General features: G+C 36.8%; 1 protein-coding gene across 4 annotated transcripts; it reads left to right on the top strand.

Annotated features, from left to right (window-relative positions):
- The first annotated feature begins 1,455 nt into the window (after positions 1–1,455).
- On the top strand, positions 1,456–16,583 carry LOC107764516 (OVARIAN TUMOR DOMAIN-containing deubiquitinating enzyme 7-like). Of its 4 annotated transcripts, XM_075242296.1 has the most exons (13): positions 1,473–1,615; positions 1,830–2,092; positions 2,194–2,300; positions 2,562–2,637; positions 4,495–4,644; positions 4,806–4,867; positions 10,826–10,910; positions 11,026–11,172; positions 11,294–11,414; positions 13,009–13,142; positions 13,562–13,659; positions 14,246–14,388; positions 15,945–16,583. In XM_075242296.1, exons 4-12 carry the CDS (start codon positions 2,617–2,619, stop codon positions 14,373–14,375), a joined length of 948 nt encoding a protein of 315 aa, XP_075098397.1. In that variant the 5' UTR covers positions 1,473–1,615; positions 1,830–2,092; positions 2,194–2,300; positions 2,562–2,616; the 3' UTR covers positions 14,376–14,388; positions 15,945–16,583. The 4 variants fall into 4 exon arrangements, 3 of the variants coding, with proteins under 3 accessions (XP_075098396.1, XP_075098395.1, XP_075098397.1); XM_075242295.1 differs by lacking the exon at positions 1,830–2,092 and having other exon boundaries at positions 1,456–1,615; positions 13,018–13,142; XM_075242294.1 differs by lacking the exon at positions 1,830–2,092 and having other exon boundaries at positions 1,458–1,615.
- Positions 16,584–17,048: the final 465 nt, after the last annotated feature.

The following is a 17,048-nucleotide window of genomic DNA, read 5'->3' as shown; positions in this document are numbered from 1 at the left end:
GCATAATGTCTAGTACCTGGTGATGCCATAATCAAAATCATGTGGTGCAAAACACTTTCGATTCTGCAGCAAAAATAACAACAAGTTAATAAACTTGTTTCAAACCAGATAACAACATAACTACATTTATACTACAAAATATCTACAAGAAGACAATAATTTACACTGACATGAAGAAAATTTGTTAACATATAACAAATCTACACAATGTACATAAAATATCTACAAATACAAAAACACAAAAATTATGTATGTTCACGAGAAGGAGAACAAGTTTTTGAGCTTTACAAAAAATAAAAAAAATTAAAACTACTCCATTGTATCTTCTCCAATAACTCTTGGGGTACAGTTTTAGCTGATTTTTGAACCTTTTTCTTTTTTGAAGGTTTAACATTAGGAGAAACTCTGCTTTTTTTTGCAACTTTCGTGATAACTTCTTCTTCGACAAAATCATCACCCGAAGCAATTTCTTTGCCCTTACATTTTACATATTTAACAGACGTCGACGCTTCACTAGTATCCCTATCGTGCTTCTGTTTTGTTCGAGCTTCTGCCATAGCTTCACGAAGGAAACGCCTAGGCTTGGTTTCTGCTTTTGCATGTGCCGATTTGAAACTTTTTTGGGTGAATCCTGTGAGAAAACACCCAAATCAAAATTAGGAATATCACATGCTTTAGCTTTTTTAGGACTAATCTTCGAGAATATTTTCTTCTTCATAAAAAATTAAGCAAAAATTTAAGCAACTACAATTTTGGTAGAGTATTTAGGGCTGGAATATGTAAGAATAGAGAGGGATTTTGAAGAAGAGATTAAAACTGTAGAGGGATTTTTGAAAGAAGAGTGAAAACATGCGTTAATGGTGGGAGATACTGAAGATACGCCGGGGGTATGGAGAGAGAAACGTGGGGGGAGTGAGATAGTAATTGTAGGAATTGATTAATTATCCTTAAATCCTAAAAATGTACATAACTGGTAATTTTGTATATCAGAGGTAATTAAAGTGAAACTTGAGTATGGAAGGTAATAAAGTTTACAATAGCGTATAAGTATGTAAAAATCCCAAGATAAAAACATAAATACTTAGCTCCCGTTTGGCCATACATTTTGCCAACTTTTTTTCAAATCTTTTTTACATTGTTTGTTCATAGTTTAGTGATGTATTTTTGAAAAATTTCTGAAATTATTTTTCAAGTTCCCAAAATCTAGTTTAGGGTAGTTTTTGGGTTAAATTTTTTCTCCCACTCACAAAACTTCAAATTTTTTTCAAATAAAATACATGTCCAAACATAATTTCAACTTCCAAAAATTATTTTTCAAAACTACTTCAAAAATTATTTTTTCAAGTTTCAACCAAATCTATGTCCAAACGCTAGCTAAAACATTAGCGATTAAAACATAAGTAAGGGGATTAAAACATAAGTAAGGGATAACTCGGGAAACCATAAATATATAGACCGCGACAAAACCTCTGTTTCAGGCCACGAATCGTTCGCAGACCAACTGATCTATTTTTTTGAAGTTGAGAAATAACGAATCGAGGAAGCGAATCTGATTTAAAAAGAAGAGATGGCCAAGCCAAAGCATCAAAAGGCCAAACCCAACAAACAATCCCATGTACGTTCCTTCAGAATAATTTAAACTCCTTATCTCTACTGTTTTCGCTCTTTGTTAATCAAATTTATTGGTGAAAGCATAGTAGGTCTAAAAGATATGGGTTACCACATGAAAATACCAGATAAAAAACAGTCATGATGAATTGTACAGATGATTCATATAAGGGATTTCAATTAGTTTGGGACTTAAACACATTTGGTTAATTTCTATATAGGTTCAAATCTTAGGGGAGGCAAAAGCACTAAGTGATTTCTTTCATCGGCCTAAGTTTAGCTGGGTAGAGTACCTGGTCTGTGTTGGCGGGAGGTAGCAGGCGCCATTGTCATAAAAGAAGTGTTGAGCTAACATAGTGTGATTCTGTTCGCTTTGGGCCAAGCCCACACAGTTTTCCCAAAAGGCCTCGCTATTCCCACCTTATATGTAGCTTCACAATTTTTGTTGTCGTACACCAAACAAAAAGATTTTACTTCAGATGGTGTAAGTATGGAAATTGAGTGTGCTGGTTAATAATATACTGAGGCTATGTGCTTTCTTTGTCTTTGTTACTGTCATTGTGCTGAACAATGCATATGCAACAGGCTAAAAAACACGGGAAGCAGGCTGATATTTCTGAATTTCGAGCTCAGCTTGATGCATTGGGCTTAAAAATTATTCAAGTGACGGCAGATGGAAATTGTTTCTTCAGGTTTGTACTTTGTAAGATTAACCCTTTTCTACATATTGGTCTGTATCAGAATCCGCGTGAATGTGTATGTAAACTCGATGCATGTTCATCGTTTGGTTTAGAAATGCATAAGATGCGACCTTAATCTATATTAAGGTTGTATATCTAAGCATTGTATTTTAATACTTAGCAAGTTCTTGAGGTTTCCATGCCACATGTAATAGTAAAGAGTGATTACTTGAGCTTCTGGATAAAGGTTAAGCAATCATTGTATTTACGCAGGGGATTAGCTGATCAACTGGAAGGCAATGAGGAGGAGCATGAGAAATATCGGGATATGGTTGTAAAGTTTATCAGGGTACGTGTTTCTTCAGATGACTTGATTTTCCTTCAGTATGCTATCAGGTGACGTGGAATTATGTCCGTGCAATCTTGTCATTCAATGCAAAGATACGCTCAGGATACACCTAGGAACATTATTTGGTAGCTATAATGTTGGTGTTATTTGTAGTTTGGTTATGAATATCCTGTTGTATTAAAAAAAAGGGGGATACAAGGGATATTGAGGTTAAAATTAAATTTTGAAATAGAGGTGTTAATGTGTAATTAGCAAAACCTGAAAATTACAACGAATAATAACGCCTACAATGCTTGGATAGGAAGTAGAAGGAAATAGAAGTTCGAAACTAGGAATGAATTAGGGATCTGGAATCATGAAATTTCACAGCTACCAGCCAGGGTTTCATATGAGATTCCGAAGGAAGAGGGCAAGGGGGAGAAGCAAAATTGAAGTTGTCTGGTTTCGGGATTTCGAAGAGGAAGGTGATTTAGGTAAAAAAATTAGTAATACAAGAAAGAACACAATCTGGCATTATTCTCAAAGTTTGCATTTTTTGACAGTATCTGTATTTGATATGAGCTCCGTAATCAGTATTCGTATCCAAACTATATAGCTTAAGGTGTTGTTCAGAAGTGGTAGGATTTTTAAGTTTATTAATAGTTCAGAAACTTAATTAAAACAATCAAACTTCACTAAGAGGATTCATATGATTCATCCCAATTAGTTTGGTATTTAGGCACTAATGATAGGTAGTGATAGATGGATTTTGTGAAAAAATTATGTAAGGATGTAATCTCTAAATGTGTTGAGACTCTTATTGGGATGGGCTCAATTACAGTTCTACTGAGAAGTAACGTCATTTTGGCAAGGCAAGAAGAAGTAGCTTAGAAACTTAAGTTTCTTCTACAGCTGTTGTTTTAATTTCCTCTTTTTTTCCTCTCAAGTGTCTACCTTTATTTTCCTCCTACGGTTTTGTCCTAGTGGTAAGAGCATAACAGGTAAAGTGTGGTTAGACGGACATCACGAGTTCGAATCCTGCGCAGACAAAATAGCCTGGCATTTAAGTGGAGAAGGGTAGAGGCAGGCCCATTATCTATCGAGTTTCGAATCATGCACCAGCTGGCCTCAGGGATTTCTTGGTTATTAAAAAAAAGAAAAGAAAAAGAGAGTGTCTACTTTTACTCTCTTCTCTGAGCTTATTCCCCATAATTTGTCAGCAAAGCTGCTGACACTGTCAATATTATTTATATTATTCTCTGGCATGAAGGCAGAAAGAACTGAGCCATTCTTGTGACATATATGCTATGTACTATTTTTGTCATATTGTTCTATCCTATGACTAATGTGCAGGGTGGTCGGGGGGAGGAGTGTTGGAATCTGCTGACAGTCCAATATGTCTGCACCTTAGTCGTACGATAGAACTATTGCAGGGTGGGTCGGGGAGAGGGGTGTTGGAATCCTATGACTATATGCTATGTTCTAACTACTATTGGAGTGTTTTCTTCAGTTTCAACTTAGACTGAAAAATTATTTATCTATTGATTTTTTAGGACATTTGAATCAAGTGGTTTTTTGGTCCATGTTTATCTAGCCACGTCTGAGCAGATAACGACTTTTTTGAACAAATAATTGTTCAGATAGTTATGATGTTAGCCAAATGGTCTCGTATATGAAGATATTACTTGTTTCCAACAAGCTCTTTTGACTTTGAAATGTATATAAAAAATTGCTAATAACCTCCCCTGCAACCTCCAAGGCATCACTTTTGTCTTTAGTTTTTGTATATCCTAGTTCTGCTGTTACATCATGTTCTCTAGTACTTAGAACACCGAAACAGATTTTTAAGGTACTAATAAATGGAGCTATATTTAACAGAATAACCGTGATAAATTTGAGCCTTTTATTGAAGATGAAGTACCATTTGATGAATATTGTGAGTCCATGGAGAAGGATGGCACTTGGGCTGGACATATGGAATTACAAGCAGCTTCTCTTGTTACTCATACTAATATATGCATTCACCGAGTATGTCTTCTCCCCCCACTTAATCCCCCTTATACTTCTAGGGAGTTCTTGATTCTTTAGAACAGCTAGATCTTTAAACATCAAAGTTGCTCACTTCATGCTCTGACCTGATGTTCAAGGGATTTTAGATTGACTGACTTTTTACGTTCAATGTGGTACAGCATATGTCACCTCGCTGGTACATACAGAATTTTGACAACCGTGATTCTCGGATGCTTCATCTGTAAGTGTTGAAAGAATATGAGATTTCAGCTTCACTTGCTTATGCATTTATTGATCCAGATATTGTTATTCTTCTTAATGTTATTCAATATTTCATTATCATATAAAGTATGCTATAGTTTGACTCAATAGGAGTAAAGTCGAGTCCCTCCACAACATGTTTTTCTTTAGTTGTTTAACGGGAACATTTCTTAGCTGGGTTAGGATTGTTGGAGGACTGATACGAGTCATTTTCATTAATATATTTATTTAGGGCAGTTATAATTGGCATTTAGCAGGTTTACCATCAGTGTTGTCAAAGGCTCATGCTTAAGCCCTGAAGCTCAAAAAGGCTCAGGGAGGGCGCTTCCCTCGCTTAAGCTACGTTTTTATGTAGGCAAGGCACTAAGGCGTGCGCCTTATTGCCCATACATTCTATCTTGAATTCAGCTGTATTAAACACAAATATAATTGGCAAAGAGATGCTAATTGTTAAGGAAACTTATGAACGGATTTGTCATTTTTTTCTTGCATTACAAATATATTTTTATTGTTTTTCTTTATTGCGCCTTCTTTTGCTAAAGCCCACACTTAACTGCGCTTTGCGCTTAAAGCCCTGATAGACCTGAACCACTTTTTAAAGCATTTCGCCTTTGACAACATGCTGCATTCGCGTTGCAATAATGGAATAGTCTTATGGGAGATGAGTTTTAGTATGTTAGTTGTTGGAGGTGAAAGAGGAACTAGATGCGGAATAGACAGTCTGGTACTTTATTGAAGTTATCTATAAAAGTTTGTTTTGTTTATATTTATAGTTTACATTCTCTGGGACCAGTCTAATTTTGTATTTGCTAACGTCATTCATATTGAACAAATGAGCGTCATGGCAGTAAATCATAATTGATGGCTTAACTGAAGGAGGAGGAGAAAATTCGGTATAGTACTATCTATGATAAGGGTGGCAAACGGTCCGGGCCCGGTCCTAAACGGGCCTCGCGAGCCGGGCTTAAACGGTCCGTTTCTAAGTGGGCCCGGGCTTCGTGGGCCGGGCTTAAACGGACCTGGGCTTCGTGGGCTTTTGGGTGTAACCAGACCGGGACCGGGACTGTGAACTAATGGTCCCGGGCTATGTGGGCCGAGCCCGGTCCTAAACGGGCCTAAGTCGGCGTTGACTATTTTTTTTAATTTTTTTTTTATCTAAGGCAATTTCTTATAAATTATATAGCTTATATATATATATTATATACTATATCTATATCTATAAATATATATATACTTTATATCTATTAATATATATATACTTTATACATTGCTTATATATATATATGTGGGCCTATTTATTTGTTTAAATTTTTTATCTAAGGCATTTTCTTGTAAATTATATTATATCATTGTGACTTAAAAATCTTTAATTCAAATTTAAAACACAAAATATTGTGAAAAGATATTCAAAGGAATGCATTATAATTTTTATTATTATAACATTAAGAAAACATGGCCCAATCTTTCTTAGCTTCCACCCCCCAATGAAATGAGCACAACCAATGTGCTAATACCACCATTGAGAAGAAAAAGAAACTAATCAAGATGTGCCAAAATACAAGTTACATATTAATTTTACATGGTATCTCTTACAAATTTCATAAATCCATCAAGGTTCGCAGGAATTTCCGTTGGTGGTGGCGGAAAAGAAGCTTGTTCATCACCGCTTCCGGGCGAAGCTGCATCCTCCGCAAGTTCAGCTAACATTTCTTCGTAAGCTTCGTCTACCTCTGGTTGTGATTCAGCAAGTCCAAAATTTCTTCGTTTCGAACGGATCCAATCTCTGAAAAGTACTGATTTTTCCAAGCTCTCCCTCATAGACGCTCTATAATCACCGAGTTGTAGTCTTGCTTGACTAAAAGCGCTCTGCGATGCCACTGTTGAAACTTGAATGGTTAAAATGTCTCGGGCCATCCTTGAAAGGATCGGAAAGTGTTTTTCTTTGTCCTTCCACCATTCCAAAAGATTAAATGAGCCATCGTGATTCACTTCTTCAAGTCCCTGTGACAAATAAACTTCAAGCTCATTTAGTTGTGAACAATTACTAGTGGTACAACCTTGAGAACCCCTGAATTCGGTCCAAGCAGTAAGTGCTCTTACTCCTGCAGTTCTTTTAGATGATTGAGAACTAGAAGAAGAAGGAGTTGAAATATCTGGTCTAGCATTACCTAGTGCAATTTGATAAGCACTATAAATAATTAGAGCATTTATTTTAATTGAGGCTTGTGCGTCCGAAAGTGTAGACAACTCCTCAGGTGCAAGTGCTAAACCATTATAAATAGATCGATACCAATATTGAGGACCACCTAATTTCATAGTAGGATTTAACAAGGCAGCAATACCATAATTAGGGGGAATAGGGAAAAAATATTTTTTAAATTTCTTTCTCATAGAATCAATAGCTACTTCATAAATTTCTCCACCCTTTGAAAAATAAGCAAACAAATTGCAAGATCTGCAAGATAAACTAAACAGTTTGAAATAGTAGGATAATATTGCCCAGAAAATTCATTTGTAGCAACATGAAATCTTTCTAAAAAATCTACAAGCATTTTAATATTAGCCTAATCCACATTTGTAAGGTGCTCATCATCATCACTTACATGAGCATTAAACGTTGAGCTTATGGGATTTCTATATTCATTTACAACAACTAAACTTTCATACATATAATTCCATCTAGTTGGACAAGGTTTAGGAACCTTTCTTTCTCTTAGGCCAAATTCATCGCATCTTTTAAAATATTCTCTAAGTCTACTTCTACGGTTTGAATAAAAAAGCCAATTAAGAGTCATTTTAACCTTTTCAATTTCAACATTTAAAATTCTCATACCATCACCCACAATTAAATACTCCCTCCGTTCCAATTTATGTGAACCTGTTTGACTGGGCACGGAGTTTAAGAAAAAAATGAAGACTTTTGGAATTTGTGGTCCTAAACAAGTCCAAATGGGGCCCAGAGTATTTGTGTGGTTATAAAAGCTTCTCATTAAGGGTAGAGTTGTAACTTTAAGCTAAATTGTTACCAAATTTAGAAAGGGTTCATTCTTTTTGGAACGGACCAAAAAGGAAATAGGTTCACATAAACTGGAACAGAGGGAGTAGTAAATATGACAAATACATCTAACATGAAAAATGTTACTAAATGCAGGGTTTAGTGTAGTGGTAAGCAAGGCTACAACATTAATGTTACTAGTAACATTATCCATTGAAATTGACAAATATCCGTAACCGTGCTAAAAATAAACTGCCTTGTGTGACGTGAATTAATTATTCTATAAGCAATAATGCACTTTTGCATTATCCACTCCTCATCAATCCAATGACTTGTAACAGTAAGATAATCGCAGTCATTACCACTTCTACCAATATCAGTAGTAATAGCAACACGACAATTAATATGAGTAAATAAATAGCGCAAATATTGTTCATATTCATGTTTATATTTATAAATATCGCTCTTTACGGTTGTGCGAGGCCATCCTTTATAAGTAGGATTAAAAACTCTTCTAATATAATGCACAAAGTGGGGGTTAGATGGAAAACTGTAGGGTAAGCACATAACAGTAACCATTTTGCCAATTCTTCCCTATCTTTTCTTGGGTCATAATATAAAATACCACCGGTAACAGTGTTAATTCTCGGTTGAGATTGATTTGACCCGGTACTAGGGTCAGGTTGACTAGTTGGACTTGACCCCCCGGCCGCAGCTTTCATTTGAAAATATGTAGCTTTATCTTGAGGGTGTATCATTATGTGTCTCTTCAAACTTCCCGTCCTCCCCCCGATCAACATAGTTAAAAGCTAACTCTTTGCCACAAGTTTTACACTTAACTTTATTTTTTTCTCTTATTTGAATAAAAAATGGCCAAAGAAGAGATGTTTCGGCCCATTTAGAAGGTTGTCTAGAAAAAGTAGGGGTAGTAACAGGGGGGGTCAACCGGGGCATCATTTGGATTAGTTGGGTTAACTTGAGCAACAGGACTAGCGAGTGTATCATCATCCGGTTGCGTTTCATCTAAATCTATTTCCTGCTCATCTTCTTTATCAATAGTTGGATTACCATAAAGAGAATTCATATATTCATGATCTAAGTTTTCACCACCTCCAACATTATGCACATATTGACTCTCCGTAAATTGTAATAAAGTATTATCACTATCAAGAATAGGAGCAGGTGGAGGGCGGGTATGGGGTTTGGGTAGGGGAGGCCGGGAATTAGAGGAGGAATAGATTGGCCGCTAGATTCACCACTTTTGGATTTTCCCTTATTTTTACTAAACATTTTTTTGAAGGAATATGCCATCTTAATTATAATTATACAAAGTAATTTAATAAAACAAAAAAATTATAATATTAAAACTAAAGAGTTGGAACGAGTTTACCGAATTGACGAACAACTTGTTGAAATATCGTTAAAGACTTGAATACTTCAATTCACCAACTTCACAATTTTTCACACAAGTTGCAACAACGAAGTAACCAAGTTTAGAAGAAAATTAGAGAGAGATTGATGATTTGGTGAAGAAAAATGAAAGAATGAGGGGGTATTTATAGTTGAAAATAGGGAAAAAGTGTAATTATAAAAAGTTTGGGGTTAGAACAAAATTGGGAGGGGGGAGGTTAAATGGCTATTTTATAAATAGCCAACGGCTATTTTGGCAGCAATAACGGCTACATTTTAAATGGGCAACGATCAGAAATTTAATTGAGAATTTTATTTTTTAAAATTAGCCGTTGGGGACCGGTTGAACCAGCCCACTTAGGAGCCGGCCCCGGGCCCAAACGATCCCAGTCCTAACGGGCCCCTGCTGTGAACCGGCCCACATGGGCCTGTATGTTTCCTTTGTGCCGGGCTTAAATGGATAGAACCGTTTAGGCCCATTACCCATATGGGCTCTCGAGCCTGGGCCGGTCCCGGGCCTAACCGGCCCACTTACCACCCTTAATCTATTATATGTCCCCGTGCTCGACATTTAGTTATATCTGCTCTTCTACGAAGCTTCTTTTCTTTCAGAGACCCAGTTGAATGTTTGTAACCTTGTTCCTCCGTCATGATTCTCCTAATTGTCCTAATACTTGCTGTTTATTTCTTCACTTCAAAGTCTTCTCTTCACTTCAAAGTCTTCTTTGGGTTTTGAGGGGGAGGGGGGGTTGTGGAAGGCAAATTCTCCTTTCCTCCTAGTAAAAGCTGAAGCTTGGAGGTGTATGTAGATCATTTTCTTTTAGTTGATACTAGTGTTCTGAATAAGTTCATGCCAGGTGATGTAATTTTCCTAAGTACTTGGTCCTGCTTCATGGGCATCTCCCTCTCTCCCTTTCTTTTCTTGTGCATTCTTACAGGAAGGGGATTGGAGAAAACACAAGAAACTCATTTTAAATACTTATTTTTTCCCCTTTTTTAATCTGTTACATTTTGCTTTGCTTTTCTAGTAGTTGTAAACTTCCCAACTTTCTATGCTTTAGTTGTTTGAGAGATTTAAGTTTATATCAGTATACCACTTCGTTTTCTCTTCTTCCAAGGCAAAATTTAAATCCTTTGTGGATACAGCCATGTCCAAACCTGCCCCCCCCCCCCACCCTCCTTCTCAACTGTCATGTCTCTTTCTTTCTTCATTGTGGAGAGTCTGCTGTCTCTAGCTTTTTGCTGTACTGTGATTGACTGACTGTTTTGGTCCATTTTCATTAAATAACAAAGAACAGTTCCAAATCATGTAGAGGTTAGCCTCCACCTCGTCTTTCTTAATAAAGAATTGATTATCACAAGGAACTAATGATTATAGTGGTGTGCCTCTTCAACCCTCTGAGATAATTGTTTCTACTGAAGCAAGTGCCATTTGGCATTTCTTTCTCTACTTCTTAGCCCCTTCATCATTACTTCTTAGCCTCTTCATCATTTTATACATATTAGCTGCCTGACTTGCTTATTTACTGTCAGTTCTTATCATGACGGAGAGCATTACAATAGCGTTCGGCTGAAGGAAGATTCTTGCATGGGACCTGCTAGTCCGATTACTATCAAGGTTTATATCACTTCAATTTTTATTTTTATTTTTTATGATGGGATTAGCTGTCCCTTCTATAACAACGGATTAGGATTTCTTGCAAGAATTCTAATAACCTTCAGTTATTTAAAAGGCTGATGCTGATCTTTCAGCAAAATCTCGTGAAGCTATAGTTGCTGCCAAATCTAAGGGAGACACTTCTCGGAATACTGTTCAAGTAGGATCAGTCAAAGTTGTTATGGCTGGAAGTGGATGTAATGACATAGTAAAAGTGGAACAGGTCATTTGCCGATATCTCTTTCCTTGGTCTACAATGATGTGGAATTTGTTTGAGTGTTAAAAGAAATCTACATGTCTCTGTACTTGATATCTACTTCTTTTTTTAATCTGTTGTTCTCTAGGTTTTACAACAAGTTGGTGGTGATGTTGATGCTGCAATTGAGTATCTAATCGCAGAGCAAGGGTCCGAGGACCAGTTAAATGCAAATGATAACATTTCTTGTCTGGCAAGCAGTTCACAAGGTAACGATCAGTCTTGCTTTTAAAGTGATTCTGCCTATTGCCTTTCTCTGAAATTGGAGTCATGGTAAATTCTGGTTTTGTAATCATCACAGACTCCCAAACACGAGTTTGACAAATAAAAACTAGAAACTGGAGGGCTTGTTATTCAACACGACTTATATACTCGTGTCAACCTTTGCATATGTAAATATTCAAATTTTAATGAATATTATTTGGCGCTTTTTGTTGATATTGCTTGTTTCTACTGGTTCTTTTCATCTTTCTTGAGCCGAGAGTCTGTCGGAAACAACCTCTTTACTTCCTAGGGTAGGGTAGGGTCTGCGTACACACTACCCTCCTCAGACTGTACTTGTTGGGATTCTACTGGGTTGTTGTTGTTGTTGTTGTTGTTTTAATGAAGAAAAAATACGGACTTCTGTCCATATGGTAGTGGGTTGCCCAGGATTTGCCATGAAACATCTTTGGTGACACATTTTTCCCTTTCCCCTTTTCCCTACTTCCATTGGTTTTGAGCTTTGACACCTGGTCATCTTATCCAAATTGACTAGCCTAGTTTAAAACCATAGATTTTTTAGCTATGTAAGAAACATCAAACTTAATTTCTGGATTAGAAATAATTGAAACAAATTTAAAACATTTTGGTCAAGGAGTAACCTGTTTGGCTCTTAAAATAGTAACTAGTTCAAACAAAAGGGGACAGATTTAAGTACTATGTAACATGTAGTCAGAATTTCACTATATAGAAGTTAGAGAACCATTCATTTTACTCCATGCTTTGCTAGTCGACCTTCTTGACCTTATTGAAATAGCCAAAGCAAGTTTCTCCTTTCTTTCTCTCCTTTCCTTTCCTTTTATTTTCGGGCGGAGGGGGGTGGGTGGTTCTTTTGTGGGATATTTCTTTGGATCACTTTTCAACCTCTTCCTACTGCTTTGAGAAATCCGTTTGCAAATGCCTGCATGAGAGGTAAGCTAGATGTGCTCATCTGAGGTACCAAGAACTGTGAGATTTAGGTAGAAAGCTTTTTCTCCTATACACTCGGTAATATTTATGTGCCATCATATGCACAAATCACAATAGCCCCTTTTAGGTGAAAATACAATTTTGATAGCTTGGACTATAGATATGACGATGAAGCATGGTTTTATATCTACTTGTCATTATTGTCATAACTCTGTCATTAGGTGGATACTTTTTCTGCATTCTCTTTAATAATGGTTCTCACACTGGGGAACCCATCCTTCTCATGCTTTGGTGATCACTGAGCTGGAATATGTTTTCTTAGCTCTGGTTCTCTGAAGGTGTCCCCTTGCCATTCACCAGGGACTCTAGTAATATTTAGGGCTTGTCAGGTTGGGAAGAAACACCTTAACGTTATGAAATCCACTTAATGCTAGGAGGATTTTGTCACAGAGCGAGAGACAGTGGTAACACGTGGTTTGTTGTCCCCATTAATTGATAGGCAAGATATATTCGATAAATGTACACATGAGATACCGGTCTATTGCATCTATCATAGAGGGGGAAAATTGGTGTAGTTATGTTTATGCTTTTGTTGCCAGCACCTCGCCGTCTCATACATTTCATTCTTTTTAGGGTCTCCAGGAGAGCATGATAAATCCTGCGATGAACGCGATTTTAAATCTGAAGACCCACCTCGTGAAAAAGGTTCCACTGACTGTAGTGTAAAAGGAGTTTCTGATAGAAATACCACCCAGGAAGATGAAAAGGTAAAACAGCATGAATCTTGTTGTATCTTTTTTTTTTTTTTTTTGATAAGTTAATCTTGTTGTATCTTTCTAAAAATATATACTCCCTCCGTTTCAATTTATGCGTCTTCCTTTTCAATCTGTTTTATAAAAAATGTCTCTTTTTTTATTTAGTAACCATTTAACTCCAATATTCCACATGTCATATTTAAGACCACAAGATTTAAGGGAATCTTGGTACATTACGCACATCTTTAGTTTAAGACCACACGATTTAAAAGTCTTCCTTACTTTTGTTAAACTCTGTGCCCAGTCAAAATACGACATATAAATTGAAACAGAGGGAGGATTAGTTTTGTTCTTATATGCATGTCTAATTGGAAACTTCACTGGGATGTAGTTACTGAAACCATCAAAACTGTCTTCGTTTGATGCTGTAGAAAATTCCAAGAAATAAGGCCTGTCCCTGTGGTTCAAAGAAGAAATATAAGTCTTGCTGTGGATCAGTTGCAGGGAAACGTCCCACTAGCTATGCAGTGTATGGTTGTCGAAGATCACCTGTCTTTTTGGTTATTGCTGTGTATTTGTTGGAACCTTGTTGAAGTTTAGTTTGTTAATTCATTTTTGCGGTAAAATTGTATACAGCTTAATGCCATTAGCTTGTTGTAACTTGTCGATGCTATTGTAGTTCTGCTTGTTCTGCATATGTTTATCTGCTTCTACTATGCATATGTTTGCGCTATGTTGTATTTGCAATAAAGTCGAAAAAAAAGAATCTTAGAGAGCTTTCTATTTGAAAATCTTAAAAACTTTGTGCTCTCTAAGTTCGTTGATACATAGAGGCTGCTATATTGTGTTTTGTGGGCTCTGCAAGTTATGAAGTTTGACAGCACAAGTATGATGATGTAGTGGTAAAGCTAAGAATACACGAAGTACCTATCTTTCCTTCCATTTTGTTTTGAATTGAATAAACAAAATCCCAATATGCTGAATTGAAGACAAAATCGTCATGTTCATCATTTAACTTTTAATTTAGCCTCCTTTGTTTCCTAAATGGCATACTGTTCTGGGCACTTGGATTTCCAATTCTCCTCGCTTTCACATGCAATGTATATTTTTTTCAGCAACCAAACAATTGATTATGGCAAAGGTCGAAGAGACAAAAAGCAGGGCAAGAAAGTTCCACTTACCAATGTTACGAGTTCAAAACAATCTGATGCAAGGCTACCTGACTTGGGCGCGCTTTGTATATAATCAGTTTTTTGAGGTATTTTCTTGCTATAATTGGTTCTGTCCATGCTCTACCATTTCGTCATTCTTTTCATCTTTAAGGCGACTGATCAGGATTTTGGTTTATGCGGCATGTAACTTCAAAAGTTGAGGCAACATTAGATTTGCCCTAAGTTACTCCGACGAGCATTTTAGGTGCCGCACCCGTGTCGACACGACACTAGTATGGGTGTGGGTATGGGATCCGTACCAGATCTGGTCAAACAATTTTGGGTACTTTGACCACGACAAACAACAAAATTTGAGCGAGATACAATTTGATTCCCGAAATTAGAACCACGACTAGGGTAAGTTTGGAGAAATTAGCATACCTTATCTCGGAAATCAATCCTTTACTTATCTACAACTTGATAATAAAAAAGAAATCTACACTTACAAGCTATAGATAAGTATTCCACAAAATTTCTCATAATTTAGAAATATTTTTATATATTTTTTGAATTATTTTTAGCCGGATCCCCGCACCCGTATATGTGCTAGGATCCATATCCCCGAATCTTCGAATTTACATCTCGAAGGATCCGACCTCTAGATCCGCACCCGTGTCGGACACCCGCACCCGTGTCCGAGCAACTTAGGATTTGTCAGTGTTGTCTAACTTGTTATCCTGATAGTTCAAATCTTTTGTCGATTCCCTAGCTAGTTTTGTCAATTAGCACAACATTATTTGCAAATAGCATGGATCATGAAACCCCATCTTGTATACTGTTAGTTAATTCATGTATAACTATGAACAAAAAAGAGGATTCAGAGCAGATCCTGGTGTTATCCATGGTTACTGGGAGCTCCTCTATATCTAATGGAGGGAGGAGAGGAAACCTGGATCAATAGTTGGGGAGGATATTTCTACCATGGAGGGAAGTTAGAGAAAGGAAAGCGAGGACAGCTAGAGTAAATAGGGGGAGGGGGGAAAGAATGTTGAAGGAGGCACACCGGTGCATGACAAGGGAGGGAAACAGGTAAGGTGGAGGAGATGATAATTGCTGGGTGAATGGAAAGGGAGATAGAGAGATAATAAGAAGAGATTGATGACTGCTTGTCGGGACAAGGCTTGAGTGAACAGGGACAAGTTGAAGGAATAAGAAAAGCAGAGAAGAGAATTGGGAAAGATTTGCTAATCCTTTTACATGTAAGGGGCTTAAGTATCATTTCATGTCCTTATGGGGGATAATGATTCCTCCTTTGCCTATATATTAGTACCCCATCTCACGGGTGCAGACGAAACTGATAGCATCCATCTGTATTTTGGTTGAAAAAATGCTTTGATTAAATGAGTGCTAATATTCATTTCTTTTATCCAAATGAAACCATTGATATTGTAGCTAATTTAGTAACCTGAGTTCGTTTGATGGATGTGTCAGGCCTGTACTCATTGCTTAAGAACAAATATACCGCGTAGGTTTTCCATGTTCAAACCATCTTCCCCTCTGCTTTTGAATATGTGGATAGGAGGTTGCAACTTTCCTATGGTGACTCTAAAAAATGATTTCTGGAGTCTTGGTCTCATAAAGTACTGTACTTTTTATTTCGTAGGTGCTGATTATTCTGCATTCCGCTTTGGAGGTCCATCAGATGCTACTTATAGTACTTTGTGAACTAAGGACTTTATTCATTGAAAGTGAGAGAGCGTGGAGGTAAAGTATCCAGGAGGAATTTGAATCGGCTGCTTATTGGTTTGTGAGGAATGGACGTCCAAGTCATTTTCGGAATACCTTGGTTTTGGATGGTGCAATTCGTGGGTCCTATTTTATGCTCTTCAACATATGTGGTTTCTGGTCCTATCTTAATGATTTAGTTCCTTTGGTTGTTTGGAGTGCTATGTGGGAAAAGGAACAAACGGGATCATTTGGAAGAACAGTGGACTTACGCAGCAAATCCAGCATTTCCTCGAGATATCGAACTAAATAATGCGAGTATTGGGAGCAATTGAATCGGTTGCCAATAGAAAGCTTGTTGTTGCCGTAACGGCAGTTTTTTCATCTTAGACTGGCGGTATTATTAGCTTTTTTATGGCGTCCATTTATTAATCCTTTGTTAAGTTTTGCTTTAATGCATTGCTGTTTCGTCAGTGAAATACCAAACATGGAATGTTTCAATGGTCTAGTTGAAGTTATCCATACAGAATGTATCCTCCGATATTCACTAATAATTCTAAGATTTTTCTTATATTCATTTATGGTGTAAGAGGTTTTTTACACTATCATGACAGGTCACTTACTATGTTTTGCAGGCTACACTGTCATGCTTGCTAAAAATAACCCATACTTGGCTCTTTCTTGTGTTCTGATAGTATATTTTAGTTAAACTCATATTTCAGACGCGTAGTAGTTATGTCTTACCACTTGTTTCATCGAACAAATGTGTCATTTAAAGCCTTGTTTGATTGTGTTACAAGCTCATTTAGTATCCACAGGTATCTTTTCTTGTGTTTTTAGCATACAAAATTGTTGGTTTGAAGTCATCAAATTCACATCCGATTTTGATACTTTTACGGGCTAATTAAGACGATGGTGTTACTGAACTTAGGAACTTCTACACAAGCAGAAAGTGCACTCGATCAGTGGAAATTTGAATATTGTATTTTTATAATTGTGCTCAATTTGTAAGACCGTACTGAGTATGTTGTATAATTGTGCT

The sequence above is a fragment of the Nicotiana tabacum genome, chromosome 21 (assembly GCF_000715075.1).
Source record: "Nicotiana tabacum cultivar K326 chromosome 21, ASM71507v2, whole genome shotgun sequence".
In the NCBI taxonomy this organism is placed as follows: Eukaryota; Viridiplantae; Streptophyta; class Magnoliopsida; order Solanales; family Solanaceae; genus Nicotiana; species Nicotiana tabacum.
The sequence above is the reverse complement of the archived record's forward strand: the minus strand, read 5'-3'. Positions and strand labels throughout refer to the sequence as shown.

Coding starts and splice junctions, on each gene's coding strand:
- LOC107764516 (XM_075242294.1), top strand. CDS start 1,568: ATGGCCAAGCCAAAGCATCAAAAGGCCAAACCCAACAAACAATCCCAT. Junction 4,868..10,825: donor GATTCTCGGATGCTTCATCT/GTAAGTGTTGAA, acceptor ATTTACTGTCAG/TTCTTATCATGACGGAGAGC. Junction 11,173..11,293: donor ACATAGTAAAAGTGGAACAG/GTCATTTGCCGA, acceptor GTTGTTCTCTAG/GTTTTACAACAAGTTGGTGG.